At 39.7% G+C, this 14,817-nt stretch overlaps 1 protein-coding gene across 3 annotated transcripts in view; it reads right to left on the bottom strand.

Moving 5' to 3' along the window:
* nrxn2b (neurexin 2b) overlaps nucleotides 1-14,817 on the bottom strand; it is a 658,484-nt gene that overhangs the window by 528,860 nt on the left and 114,807 nt on the right. For all 3 annotated transcript variants that reach the window (XM_069159139.1, XM_069159138.1, XM_069159137.1), the window contains one exon: nucleotides 8,770-8,790. In XM_069159139.1, coding sequence (XP_069015240.1) covers nucleotides 8,770-8,790 — 21 coding nt within the window. The remainder of the gene's footprint in view (nucleotides 1-8,769; nucleotides 8,791-14,817) is intronic.

Here is a 14,817-nt window from a genome sequence, read left to right on the forward strand (position 1 = left end):
CATCTTCCTCACACAGGCCCATGTCACGTTTTTTTCTCATCCCTAGCTTTATATTTTTTCCTCTTTGCAGTCCTTCTTTTTGCTGCTTACCCCTCATCTCCCGCTGACCTCCCTTATACCCTTCACACGCTTCATTTGTATTTCTCCCCCTCCAAGTGATCAAGCAGGCCCCGGCCTAAGCACTGAGGGTCTGTGGCGTTAAGCTCCTCCTCTCGGGTCCTCTGAGAATTGGAGGGGTGACAGATAAATAAATAAGAGCAGGGAATGAGGCTTTGCGGCAGCTGCTGAACAAATTCATGGCGTTTCTGATAACAACTCATCATAGTGGTTAGGCCACAGTGACAGTGGATAGAAAAAAAAAAGCAGGGGAGGCCTGTCTGCAGGGATGTTGTAAAAGGGACAGTTCAAATATTTATTTTTCTCAGAGATGTCCGCATTGTTTATCGTGAAGTACTGTGTAACTACACACAGGAGGCCGCAAGACGCAGAACTTTATGTAAGAGTTGAAGTAACTAATTCATAAATCCAGGGTTATGCTACAGAGCGTTGTTTTTTTTTTTTTTTCATTATAAATCATGCCAAATTAAACCTGATATGAACTTTTTAAACACAGACTTGAGTTTATGGAGAGAGTTAGAGCTGCGATGTTTGCAGTCCCAGATCAACAAATATCAAACAATGATGAAAAGATTTTTGAAATCTTTCAATAAATGCCAGACAAGAGTCAACCTTAAGCAGGAAAATTAATCCTGGCAGGTGGCTGGTAAAAATGAAGGAATGCCTTGTGGTCTAGTTTGTTCAAGTGTTTGTTCAAGTGTTATCTTCTTCATCTTTGGTTTGAATCATTTTCAGCAGATATCACGAGATATCTACAGCAACAGAAACTTCCTATAATAACTGTTTCCAGAATACTTGCCGAAATGTGTTCTCTAATATTAAAGTAATGTTAAATGTCAAACTCGAATGTAATGAACTGCCTTGGAATGTTTATACAGTTTAAATTATTTTATTCTTATTTTTATCAACAAAAAGTGAACAACTCCACATTATCTTTAGGTGTTTTACAAGGGGGACAAGCTTAGGACCCACAGGCTTCGTATAACATTTATCACTTTAGGATTACTGTCTTTTACAGGTGCTTATAGGATCATGGGAAATACAGTTTGGGGAATAAGTTGTCATTTTAACACATGCAGCACACATGAGATTGTTTGTGTCAGATGTATTCTCACCTACTGAGAATCCTTGGTTTGGTTAAGGCGAGGAGCTGAGCCTGGATGGAGGGTGCAGAACTCATGATAGAAACATCATCAACGTGTTCTCTCACATGCGGTGAGATCTCTGGACAATGACCTGCTGTATTCACACATTGACTCAATCGGACATTACATGGACTTTGTACAAAGGAACTGGCAGGGTAAAGTCCGTTTAATGTCTGGTCCAACTGATTTGGACATTCTCACATCCAACCCCTCCGGATACTGTCTCGGTCAGTTCAGGGTTGCCGTGTATGTGTGATAGCAGCTTTCACCATTCATTTGGATAACTAATGGTACAACTTTGTCACTCAGTCATTCAGGGACAGATATTTGTTCGGGTCTAGCCAAAATATATATGTAAGATGCCGGAAGTAAAATTGAGACGGCAAAAGAAGAATAAAGTAAAACTGACGAAAAGAAAAAGGGAGAAACAAAAAGAGGATAAAGCAAGAAAAAAAAACCACATTCTCTACCTACTTGTGTCCCAAATGAATATCATTTTCCATTCAAGTAGAGGGACGTCCTCTGTGGCAAAACAAGCCCACTCAAGTGTTACTATTTTCCCATTATGAAAGTGAGAGAGGGATGAGTTGAGAATAGCTCTATTCCCCATTTCCCCTCTTTTATTGGCCACTCTCATTCATCTCACCAGCCTATTGATCTCAATTTTACCAGACCGTTTTTCTCAGCCATGGCCCCGTGCCACCAATAGCCCTTCATTCATAATTGTCCGAGTAAATTATTGTTGGGCAACAAATAAAGACCAGAGCCCCAAACAAGACAGTTGAAACAAACACATTGGTGTAAAGAAACTGTTCGCTTTGGACTGAAAAAGAGTTGGCATTGTACGAGAGGATGGGCCTTAGACATTTAAGTGATGGGAAAACACACACTAGTATACACCAAGTATCACACAGATGCACCACAGATGAAAGAACTGCCAAGTCCAGACACATTTACATATAAAAAAAATGTGGCAGTAACCACTTCCCTTAACCTTTAGGTTTAGTAACCCGTTGGAAGTGAAAGTGCTTTTGTTCTCTTAGCACTGGCTGTCAGCTGGAGGATGGGCAGGAGATGGACTTTTCTCCGAGCTCTGCCCAAATGCAATCTCTCACAGTGTCTGTCCAACAGGGACTCCCAGCTTTGTAGTCTGTGGTGTCTCAATGACAAATATAATTCAGAAAAGGTACAACAGGAATGTTCTAACAGTCTGGAAATAATAATGACTTGTGTGTAAAAAATATATGAAGCAGTGACTCTAGACTTTGTTGGAACAATCTGCTTATGGAAATTACAGTTGGTGCCACACACACACACACACACACACACACACACACACACACACACACACACACACACACACACACACACACACACACACACACACACACACGCACGCTAGTGTTCTTTGGGGTACTTCTTCATAGGTATACATGCCTAATTAAACCTGTCTTGGCTCCTGCTTTATTCTGATCTTGTTCTTGGAATGTGCTCAGTGAAACTAAACATAGCTCTGTTTGGAGATTCAAAGGAAGATAAATTACAGAGGTGCTCAGGTAATAATTACATTAGCCACCTTCAGCTGTTAATCTGCTGCCAATAGAGTTTACGCTGCATATTGACACTGGTGTACTTCGGGCAGGTTAATCTTCTTTGATTTAACCTTTAGTTCCAATTATCTCTGACAATAGTGTCAAACATTAAGAGCAAAGTTTTACTAACAAGGACTTTGAATGCTAAGATGGAGTATTGACATGTTGCCTTTGTATTCTAATATGTCAGCAATCCAATCACATTTCATAGTTGTGAAAAAAAGTTTAAATTGAATTTTCACGCTTCAAGTGAGCATTGTTGGCACCAGTAGATAAATTCAGGTTAACCTCTCAGTTCTCTTCTCTAGACCACTCTGTCGAGCATTCAATAGCCCAGCTGCCTTTCACAGCCTCTTACAGAGCCACATCGTCGATACTCCTCTTAGCTACAACCAATAAGTTCATCTCCCAAAGGAGAGGAGAGAATAATCAAGGTAAAGAAAGCAGGACAGAACATTAAGAGACCTGGCACAAGGAAATGAAGAAAGATATACCAAGAGTACATATAGGCAGCGAGAAGACAAAACAATATTAGATTGAGGAGACTTGGATAAAGCCAAAGATAAGTGAAGGGATAAAGAAAGAGGAACCGAGCCAAGAATCCGAGTGATAGAGGTATCAAAAAGAGAGGAAGGTTACCACGACTGTATCCCTGACCGGGCATAAATTAGAGGGTGAAGACAACCAAATGAGACATACAGTATGAAGTGATATAAACTCCAAATACCCCAAAACCCCCAAAGCTCACTGGGGAATGCTTAAAAAACATTGTCTTTTTTTTTTTTTTTTTTTTTGCTATTACAAAAGCAACTGAGGCGCACAGGTGCACGACACATTTTCCTTTTAGCACAAAGGAGAAATGAGTACTATTAAAAAAGCGGCGAAATTCCTCCCAAAGCTCATTGTGGTATGCCACTTTAATATAGCAGAAGTGCTGCAGTTATGACGTGTTTGATAAGTAAAGAGAAAACTCAGTTGGAGGTGAATGATTTCAAAAATGTTATGGACAACATAATGTGCTAGAAACAATTTAAAGTGTATAATGGCTGCTGCAGCATTTCCGCTACTCCAAAAAGCTTCAATCCAAAATATGAAATGAATGAATCGAGCTTAGGGGACAACTAGGCATAGCATCAATATTGAAAAGCTTCATGATTTCAAAGTCAAATCACATGCTGTATGTACAGATATGTAAGACAGAGGACTACCTGTTGAGTGTTTAGTGATTAAAAAAAAGGAGCAGCAAAATATGGCACAACTTCTTCAAACACACACACACACACACACACACACACACACACACACACACACACACACACACACACAAAGACAATTCAACAGCAGAGCTCCAGGCCATCCGTTGTCCAATGCATTGCTCTCCATCATAGCAAACAGTGCTGCCTAAGGCCATCCATGTTGACACTGAAGCATCTGAGCTTGCTCACAAGGGGATGCCCACTCCATCCCTTTAGACTCTGTTATCACAAAGCAGAAAACTAGAAAGAGAGGAAACAGTGAGAGATGTGTGGGGGGTGAATTTAATGTCGTGTGAGACCAGGCATGGCTGGACTTTGTCTCCTCCAGGACCTGCAGAGGCTTAATCTCACTCCAACATCTGGCAGAGGCTGAGCAGACAGAGGAAACATCAAGGCATCCTACTGTCTAATGGCTCTAAAGCAATTTGTGACCTGAACGGAGACAGCCATTTTGTTCTTTCCCTCAATGGTCATTTTTCCCTTCCGAGGGAGTTACTTTAAGTGTATGTGCCTGCATTTTGTATTTGCAGTCTCTTCTTTTCAACAGTTTGTGAAAAAAAAAAGAAAGCTGCCAGTGAAATCAATTGCTTCGTTTGAATGCTGCACATCTTTTGTGCATTCGATGAAAAATGCAGTTGGGCTTTATTGATTGCAAAGAATGTACAGATAGTTTTGCTATGCCATACTTTTATAGAATGTAAGAGATACAAATTATTTCATGTTGTGTAATTACTAGCGGTAAACATAAATTAATAAAAAGCCTTGCTTTTTTTAACTTTGAAATTTTAATGGAAAATTTGTTTTCTTGATGGGTTTCTTATAAGAAAAAACTTAGTAGAAATACAGTCACTTGTTCACACAGGAAATACTGACTGTTTTTGTTTTATTTTTTACGGTCATTGACTGAATTTATAAACGATTGGCACTATTCCCAAACAAATGCAAGATCCATGTGAAATTGTACACAGCATTAATGTAAAATCCTATTTTTTTTCCTTTAGTGTGCATTCCATCTCATTCAGTTGCTATCGGCCTTTTGATCAGTGGTATTCAAAAGCAATAATAACAAAAGCAATTGGAATTTGAATATGGATCATGTACAAGCATAATTTGTTCCAAAAAACAAACTAAATCTAGGTTAATACCACAATGACATCAGAACATTTAATACTTAATACTACACTTTTTGTTTTCTCCTTCTGTTGCCTTGACAACACACACGCATTTAGAAAACATTAAAGTTTTTACTCTATTATTTTGTTTTATTTCTCCTAAGAAAATAAGAACAAAATCCATAATCTGGTTTGAATGATCCAAAGTAATCTCCTTTAACTACAGACCCCAGTCAAATCTATAATCCTGTATCTTTAGCCAACATCAAACTCCATTTGTTATGGTGGGGGGAAACATTTTTTTATTCCCCTTCCTAGAGGGAGAGATTAAGTTGGAGGTCTGCGTGGCTCAGAGAGAAAAGATCATTAGCCTTGATCAGATTGATTAAGATCAGCGTGGGCAGCTCAGAACATTGTTCACTCAAAAAAAGCATCATGTCACAACATTTTTCAGCCAGTTTCCGAGGCCAGAGGACATTTGATCGGTTACGGTCCAATTGTATCGGAGCCGTTTTTCTCTCGGCCATGTTCATGGACATGGACTGTCAGACAATCAGTTGGAAGAAAATTAAAAATGGCGGTCCTGCAGCATTTGGCGTGCAGTTATACTGACTTAAAAATGTATTATTCCATCACTTTGTTTTATAAATGTTTCTTCACCAAAGAGTCAGCTAAATAGGTCTATATCAGAAATTCCGTTTTACATTCATATTCATACTGAAAATGAAATGACAATACCACTACAGTTCATCAACCGCTCTTCACACCCCAACACAATATCGGTCGTTAAAGTGTTCAATGCCTTAAACAGGGGTAGCCAATCGGCATTCTCCCAGAGATGCAGCAGATGGTTAAAATGGCCACCTCTATGTTGTAAAGCTTGTTAATATATTTGGCTCTTTAGTTCCATTTCCATATTAGACACCACAGCAACACAACTGCACCAGACAATGATGTAAACTTACGCTTACATAATGAAACTATACATCACGCACGCGGTCCTCTGGGGAGAGGACGTGCTTGGATGGCTTTCTGGTAAAAACAGGTCAGTGTTGCAGGCACATCATCAATCGAGGACCTACAGTGTAAGAGCAGAGGGCCACCGGCTACCTTCCAGGGGCACTGGCCTCCCTGGGAATTTGAACATCTCTCTGCATCATCAATCTCAACCAACCTTTGAACACATGGACACCAACACTAATTAGACCAAATGCGGTCACAAAGAAGACCTAAAAATAGAGGAGAAAGGACTGCAGTAGTTCTCAGAGTTTGGTTTTGGAGACAATGGGCCAATAAATAAATCTATCGAGCTGCCGTGTGGACATGCGACACACCGGGAACTGGGAATACTACTTGTTTTTAATTAAACTGCCTGACTTTGGAGAGCACAGATTAATTGTGGTGTTAGCATTTACAATTCAGGACTTTTTTTAGTTTTAGTATGTCTCTCAATAAAACAATGCATTCTGAGCCTGGAATACTTTTGTGAGTCAGAATAAACTCCAAAGATTTTGAAAACTGTTTAAAAACTCCACAGCCACAGTGTTGCTGCAAAAACAACTCGACCTCTGCACAAGGAGAGAATGCCCCTCTCAAATTGCTGGTAGCCCACATAATTAATAGGACCCTTAACCGACAACACATGCCCTTGTCCAATGCTAATAAATACCTGCAGAACATAGTTCATTTCAGCAGGACGACTCCAGATTCTGAGCTAAAATGTAAGGCCGAAGTGACATTACCGTAACTCAAACAACAGTCCATAATATTTGGTTCTTTGGTACACTACTTAGAACTATTGCTCTGAACTATACATTTGTGAGAGTCTGATTTTACTTGAGCAGCCTGAAGCACCCCAGGGTCACTGGTTACTGAATACCAGTATGCTGGTTAATGATTACTTCATGCAATTTGTGCAGGCGCCTGTGATATTTCCAAACACAAAATGTCTTTGAAAGGCTTAATTTGACATTCCTGTAGCCATTTAATTAATCTCATTGTAACTATTGATCTGACTTGTTCTTTTACATGTTGGCAAACTAGCATCCCCGAACCTGTCTACTACAAAATTACAAAGATAGTATAAAGTATATTCACCTCTTCTATGCCTGCATTATTCCAAGAGTGAGACACTTTCACTGCTAGTTGTTTTTTTTCTGGTACATCACTTGGCTGACACCTTGATGTAAGGTATAAATGCACATGGCAATTATAAAATCGTTTAAGTACTCCTGCAAATGAATCACACTCCACATCAGTTGGGTGCAGATACTCCGTCAGACAGTGTTTCGTAGGATTGCCACCATTTATTATTGCTCCCAACCTTCCCTTTTGACATTTACCCATCAGGGACTTTCAGTGGTACTGACATAAGACCTGGCTGCAAGGGCACTCACACGCAGACATGTGCACGCAGATTCAGTCATTATAAGAGGCTTTCATTTCTCACATAGGAACCAACTGAGCAAATGTCAGCTTCACACCATCTACAAGTGCGTACATTTTACGTGTCAAGTCCAGGCCAGAATTCAAATAGAGTTCACCGGGTTTGCAGATAACAAGAAAACGACACTGGCATGAGCTTTTATATTTCCAATATGCCACAAGATAAACTACTCATGTTTGGTATAAAGATTGAAAAATAACTGTAGCAAGCATTTTTTTTTTTCAACTTGAAGAAAACCCAAGGCAAGAGGGTGTTTGTCATAGTGTTTCCCCCTGCTGGATCACACTGCGTGATAGGTAATCCATCACCTCAAACTCGGTAAGGAGGAAATGCAAACACGCGCACACACCCACACCAAGCCACCATTTTGGCACTCAGTGCATACATTCAAAAAGGCCTGTTTCTGTCCACGTGAGTGTGATTCGAAAGACAGATTCAGTCAACCGGTGGGTGAACCTCTTCCACTGCAGAGCGGAGACAGGCAACAGTCTGCAGACAGACAAGCTAAGGCTCATCTGAAGTCTGCGACATCTAACATTGGCTCAGTGCCTGGCCCAAAGACTAGTGAGAGGCCTGCAGCACCCTAGCTAGCAGCCTGTGTTCACCTTTGTAGGAAATAGAAAAGGAAGGAAGGAAGGAAAGAAGGAAAGAAGGAAGGCAGGCAGGCAGGCAGGCAGGCAAGAAGGACAGTATCCTAAAATCACCATGTTATAGATTGTGAACTTTAACAAAACCTTGTTAACAAGCAAATTGACTCAAGGTTGCTGAGCTGCCTTGACTATTTTACAGTTTAAAGTGCATTGATATACTCCTATATCTATAGAGATAAAGTACAATTAAAACAAAACAAAATTAAAAGAGACAAGATAAAATTTTAAAAAAAATACAGCAGGGATAGTTTTAGTTGTGCATCCATCGCTTTTATCTTGTTCACGAACTGGAATTTAGGCCCCATGGAAGTCACTTATAACCGCAGTCCAAGCTGACAATGCCCCTCCCAAGAGGGAGGGCATATAGCATTAACACGCAACCAGCATCAGCATCCATGACAACAGTGAGGAAAGCCATCAGACGGCCTGAAGAGGAGAGCATCAGTCTTACCTTCAACAGCATACTCTTCAGCTTCAGGGACCGAAGGGAAATGCATGGAAAGGGGAGAGAAAAGACAGAAAAAATACAGTTAGATTGCACATTTTTTTCAAGGAAATGTCTTTCTATTATTTCTTCAAACAATTGTATGAGATAAATGCAGAAAATTTGACTCCAGATCTTTAGACTTGACAGCAAAACGGTTCAATTTTCTCCCATAAATATGTAATGAAAAGTCTTTAATCTGCTGACTTTCTTAGAAGTCCGTGGATGGCTGAATAACTCCGCAAGCACACATAGTACTCTATTTATAAAGAAAATATTTACTGTAAAGTCTAAAGAACATTCCTCCAGTACACTACACTGTAACAACACAACTTCCCATAGTGAACAAGAGGCTCGAGTTAAAAGGGATCCCCAACTGAGAGACAGTGACTCTCACACACTTCTCCCAGGCTTAATGATACAGCAAGAGGGATTCAAAAAGATCAGGCTCTAGTAGGACACTTACTTAGAAAATCTCCCTTGTAGCAACAGAGGACAATCTGTAATGCAAGAAAATAAAACTGCAGCCGCCTGCCGCTCTGCAAACCCCACGTTGGAAGATGAGGAGCGACTCAAGAATGTAAAACAGCCTCGAGCTTGGCGTGGCATCCCTGTGGAGAGTTTGGCATTTTGATCTGCTGTTGTGGCTGCTGGGCCTGGGTCTTCATGTGACGCGGGTGTATTAAGATGTAGCGTGGTTTATAATATATTCATGTGACTCTACACTGCACTACTTCAATGTCTGGCACAGTATTTCACTCAGACTAGCAGAGACAGCACACAACAGGGACGGGAGCAGCATGCACTATCCTCACAGGGGTGTGTGTCACAGTCACATACCGTATATGGAAATCTATGAGGTCAAACAAAGATAAAAGTATGCAACATTTTACAGCTGCAAAGGACAAATCTATTTTTAATATGTGGTCCTTGTGCTGGGAAGCCCACATAGTTCAAGTCACTTTTAGCATTAAGATTTAATGATAGCAGAAGGCATTTAAAAATCAGAAACACACCATTGGGGACCCAACGTGCCTGAAAAGTAAGCAAGTCAACCACATTTCTTATAACACACCAGCACAGTTCCTGAAGAGGGACTGTTCACTCGTGCATGAAGCAAATCGTACATCTGCATATGAAATCTGTACTATTTCTGGCCTTTGAGAGTTCCTTAAAAGGGTCTCAATCTCAAACAATCACATTACAGGTGAAGGCCACCTCGGGGTTAATAAATAAAGACTCCAGGTTGTCCCCCTCCACATGGGGCCAACTATTCAACAACAACTCTCAAGGACCACCAAGACCCTTGGATGGTCTCACTATGCATCGCCGTTGCATAACGTGACCTGCAATGAGTTCATGAAGTCACAAACTCGGACATTTACCATAAAACTGTCGCCATATTCATCAACCGTCAATGTAGACAAATGTAGACAGTTTGAGATGCAGTTCAACAGCTGAAAGCACACTGATTAAAAGCCCCTCATTAACAACAAAGACTATGCCAAGCTGAAGCACGAGGACTGCATTTGTCTGATGTAGGTTAGCAGTTGTTTATATAATCACTGGCCATGACTTTGCCTTTACTCCCTCTCTCATCTCTGATCATAGCCCATCATCCTTTCTTTCATTGTGCACCTTCACATGTCCCTCTCTCTCTTCCACGCTGAAGCAGATGATGTTTGATGTACCATTAGACGTTAATGATGTCACTTGCCATTACTCTGCGTCTCCCCTTCCACTCATCTCTCAACATAGTACCGCTTGTATTTGTGGTACCTTTTTCTCTGTCAGTTCGGTTTCAGTGAAACAGGGAAACTGCTTCTGTTGAGATCGTGAATCTCTCTTTCGGGAGATGGAAGAGTCTGTTTTTCTTTAAATTCTCAGTGTTGGTTGATTTGAATTCAGTTCGTGACGTAAAGCACCATCCTCCGATGATCTCAACTGTTTTGATTGGGCAGAAATAATGGAAAGGATATAAACTGTATGCATCATGTTCATATAGTTCAGTGGTTCAAAACTGAAGATGTAGTTTTGTGTTCAAACATTTCAAATTAGCACCACTTGTAATACAAAGCATATCTCAATAGTTTCTATCTCTATTATTTCTATAAATCACATTGAGTCTCTAAATGTATTTTTGTTTTGGCACCTTCCCCACATTACACCAGGGAAGACATTTGTTAACTTATGGAGGAAATTAAGAGTAGCTGTCAGGAGGCAATGCCACAGGAAGTGTCTAATATATTAAACAATTCAACAGATTTCCTTGACAGATATATTTTGAGCAATCACCGTTTGACACTGAATAGTTGTAAAATCTAGCCTTAAGGAAGAAATACGCTGGTGGGATATACCCCAACCTCCTGTCTGTTTTATCCCATTCATGGCTTCCTGTAGTCTTTACCACCTATTACCTTTATCCCAGAGGTTTTCCATTAGCGTGTATCCCACATAGCCTCAGGCTTTAAGCTCCACTGGGATCTTAGTCTTTTCAGTGTTCTTCGCGATTCATGTTGAAACGTAGAGAACAATATTCAGAGCGGAATGCACAAAGGCTTTGCTATGTATATGTGCATTTTTAGGGCCCATCGCTAAGGCTTGTAATGCTGTCCAGGATAAAAAAAAGAGGACTATAAATTCTTTATTCTAACCTTTCAACCTGAGTGAAGACTTAAATAAATACCCAATGCTGAAATGTAGACATAAACTTGCATTAAAATTGACAGCCAGTCAAATGTGACATTTCCTTAGGATATCTCTAAATTAGTGTGCAGTACCTCCAGCGACGAAAGCATGAAAAAAAGGCAAAATTAATCAAAAATACAGTCCCAGAATACAAAAGGGAGCAGAAATCAGATGTGGGCTGCAATAAAAATAAATAAATAGCAAAGTAAAATTCAGATGGAAGCAGCGGAGAAGCTGAATGTCTTCACCGATGAATCCCTGAGGGCTTTGGAGGCAAATGAGAGACTTTTCAGACCTAATCCTCACCAAGCTAACTAAAGGATTTACTGAGGGGAGAAAAGCATGCCTGCATTGAAAAACAACCTCCTCTCTATGACTATCCTCACATTTCTTTGCACATGTAAAAAGCTGCACAATTAACTGGTTGGATACGAGCAGAAATGGTCATAAAGTAATATTGCACTGTGCAACACGAGTTGTATTTATTTATAAAAGGAACATACTTATAACAAACCACATTTCCATTTGTTTTTCCACTGCAATTTACTTACCCTGTGGTTTGTAGTTGGGACGTGTCAAAAGGAAATAGGAGTGGATATTAGAGCAGCACACAGTGGAACTTTCTCATTGGATCCACGTATTAATAATGATGGGTTCAAGTGACAGAGGGCTGTTTTTGCTTTTTGGACAATAACTGCTGAATGAGGTCTTATGGTGCTGTAAATAAATGCTGTCTCTACTGGTTCATCTTGTACTGAATTCTACCGAATAAACCACGACAGCAAAACTGTGATAGTTACTTTCAAATGTCTGTTGTTCGCTTTGCAGTCAAGCTTTTCTTCCAAATTTCTAATACAAACCTTTACTTTATGGGGTTCCAATCTTATGACTATCTCTAATTGCTTTGGAAAGACGGAAAGTCTATTATTTTGGCCAGCAGAGTGTCACTCAGGGAACTAAGATTTCAAAAAGCAAAAGGATACAGAAAAATCCCTTTCTATCCAAGGCTATTTGACATCACTAAACAGAGGCACAAAGGAAAGGAAATGACAATATTAGCGAATGATGGAGTACGTAGAGGGGGCAAGCAGATGGGCAGAAACATGTGTGCACACATACAGTATATTCCCTACACTTGTTTTCTTTTATCAGAGGAAAGCTTTGTCCTGAACTTTTCCTCATTGTCAGAAACTTGCGTGAGTGACAAGTTAATCTGTGAGACATGGCCTTTGCAGATTTCACACCAAATCTTGACAGCACAACACAAAACGTCCATCCGACAAACATGCAAATATGAGGGAGGCGTTCTAATCCAGATAAACAAATAAGACCAAAAAAACAATTCAAAAAAAAAAAAATCAAACAAATTGACTGATTTATCTAGCAACAACACAAAATATAGAGGATTCCCAATTTAACACAGGATGTCTAGAGGAGAGAGAGGACTGGGGTTAAATGGAGAGGATTCGAGCAATGCAACCTTAAACGAATGTATAGGCGTTTTCTTCACTGTGCAGTAAAAGACATTTTCTGCTCAGGTGTATTTAAAATGTTCCGTATAAAAGTAAAATTTGAAAATATGTTACAGCGTATACCCCACCAGTCTAAAAATAGTGCAAATTGTTTTCTAAAAATAAAAATGATTGTTAATTAATCTGCATTAGAAACAAATGCTATAACTTCAAACTAAAAGCCGGTATTTTTCACCTGCATTAAAACAGGATCCTTATTTAAAAAATAATTTGATATTTCACTATTTATATATTTGCATTTTTTTTTTTTTTTTGTAGTTTTAGTTTAGTGACAATCCTTGGATTTGGATACTTTTGTTCACACTTGTAAATACTGTATATGTGTGTTTTGTTAGTCTAAATGTCTAATAGCTGATTCTGCCAGGTGAATTTCCCATTAATTTGGCTTCTGTGGTTTTCTTACAGAGTCTTAAGGAGTCCCACAAACAGCGTGAACAGCGCATATCAGGGTAAAAAGTGAAAGCTCCCTTCAGATTCCCTAAAAATATGATTTTTACATGAATCATTTTAAACGTTTGTTTTCAAGTCTAGCCAAAAGCAAACGCAGAAATTAGCCGCCTGGAGCAGCCATTTTGCTAACTGCATAGGGATCTCCATCTGGGGATACATGCAGACTGACCTAATTACAGGAATATTCATCCACACATGCTGGTTTGTTTACATGAGGCTGACTTTCTGGAAACTCAACAGCTAAATGCAAAGGTTCGGGACTACCCACGGGCCATAAGGATGATGGTTGCAAGTGTTTTGAGTTTGGCCATACACAGTATATTCAAACAGAAGGGGGGCTACATCAATTGGAATATGAGACATGGAGGATGGAGAAGAGGCAGAGTATTAAATGCTTTGCTGTGTGGACTGAAGAGGAAAACTGCAAGAAGTCAGAAGTGTTGACGCCAGACTTGGAAACCTCCATGTGCAATAATAACCCTAATTTAATTATGAAATGCTTTATTTAAAACCTAGTATATGGCAGCACCATGTCTGAAACACTACACCGCTTTTAATGTGAAACTAGGGTTTTTAATTTGAAATGGATGCAGGAAGTTGTGGTGTTCAACTGACCAATGTTCTAACTTTTTGACTTACTGACTCAGCCAGTCACTGACATGAGGGTTCATAGCGATCTTCCTGTTTTGTTTTTTTAAACTCAAGCTACTGCTCATGGCCCTCAATCTTAACAACGGACGCAAAGCGCAGAGTTAGCATATTATATAGAGTCACATTAATGGGATGTACACCAGGCTGAAATAAACTGGAATTATCCTTTAAAACAGTGAACAATTATATTTTGCATTTGTTTGCAGTGAGTGCAGTTCATCTTGGAGCATCTCTGTCTGCCAGGTAATGTTTTAGTTTTTTCTAACGGGAGCAAGATATCAAAAACTGTGGGAAGTTGAGTGGAAAGTTAGCCATGAGCTGAGGAACAAGTAGTTTGTAAATGATATGTTAGCCGAGTGTGAGGGCATTTAAAAACACTTTCACACGTATGTTCATACACCTCCATCTGTGAATTGACTATCACTACATTTTGATGCAGAACTGGAACTTAAGAACTAATGTGTCAAAATCTGAAAATCTGTATTGTCATTTTTGAAAACTGTTCAGCCAACACAAACCTATGCACTTTTAGTTAGAGGATGGGAGAAAGGCAATGGCTGACAGCAGGCCCCTGAAACAAGGTTCAACAAGGACAAGGTCAGACAGAAACAAAGAGATGTAACTAGAGACTTGAAGAAACTGATCAAATGTTTACTGAAAATGGAAATCAAACAAACCTCACTTTGCAGTGGGT

The sequence above is a fragment of the Embiotoca jacksoni genome, unplaced genomic scaffold, assembly GCF_022577435.1.
Source record: "Embiotoca jacksoni isolate LCO1_2020_lvr unplaced genomic scaffold, fEmbJac1.0.p SCAF_24, whole genome shotgun sequence".
Lineage (NCBI taxonomy): Eukaryota > Metazoa > Chordata > Actinopteri > Embiotocidae > Embiotoca > Embiotoca jacksoni.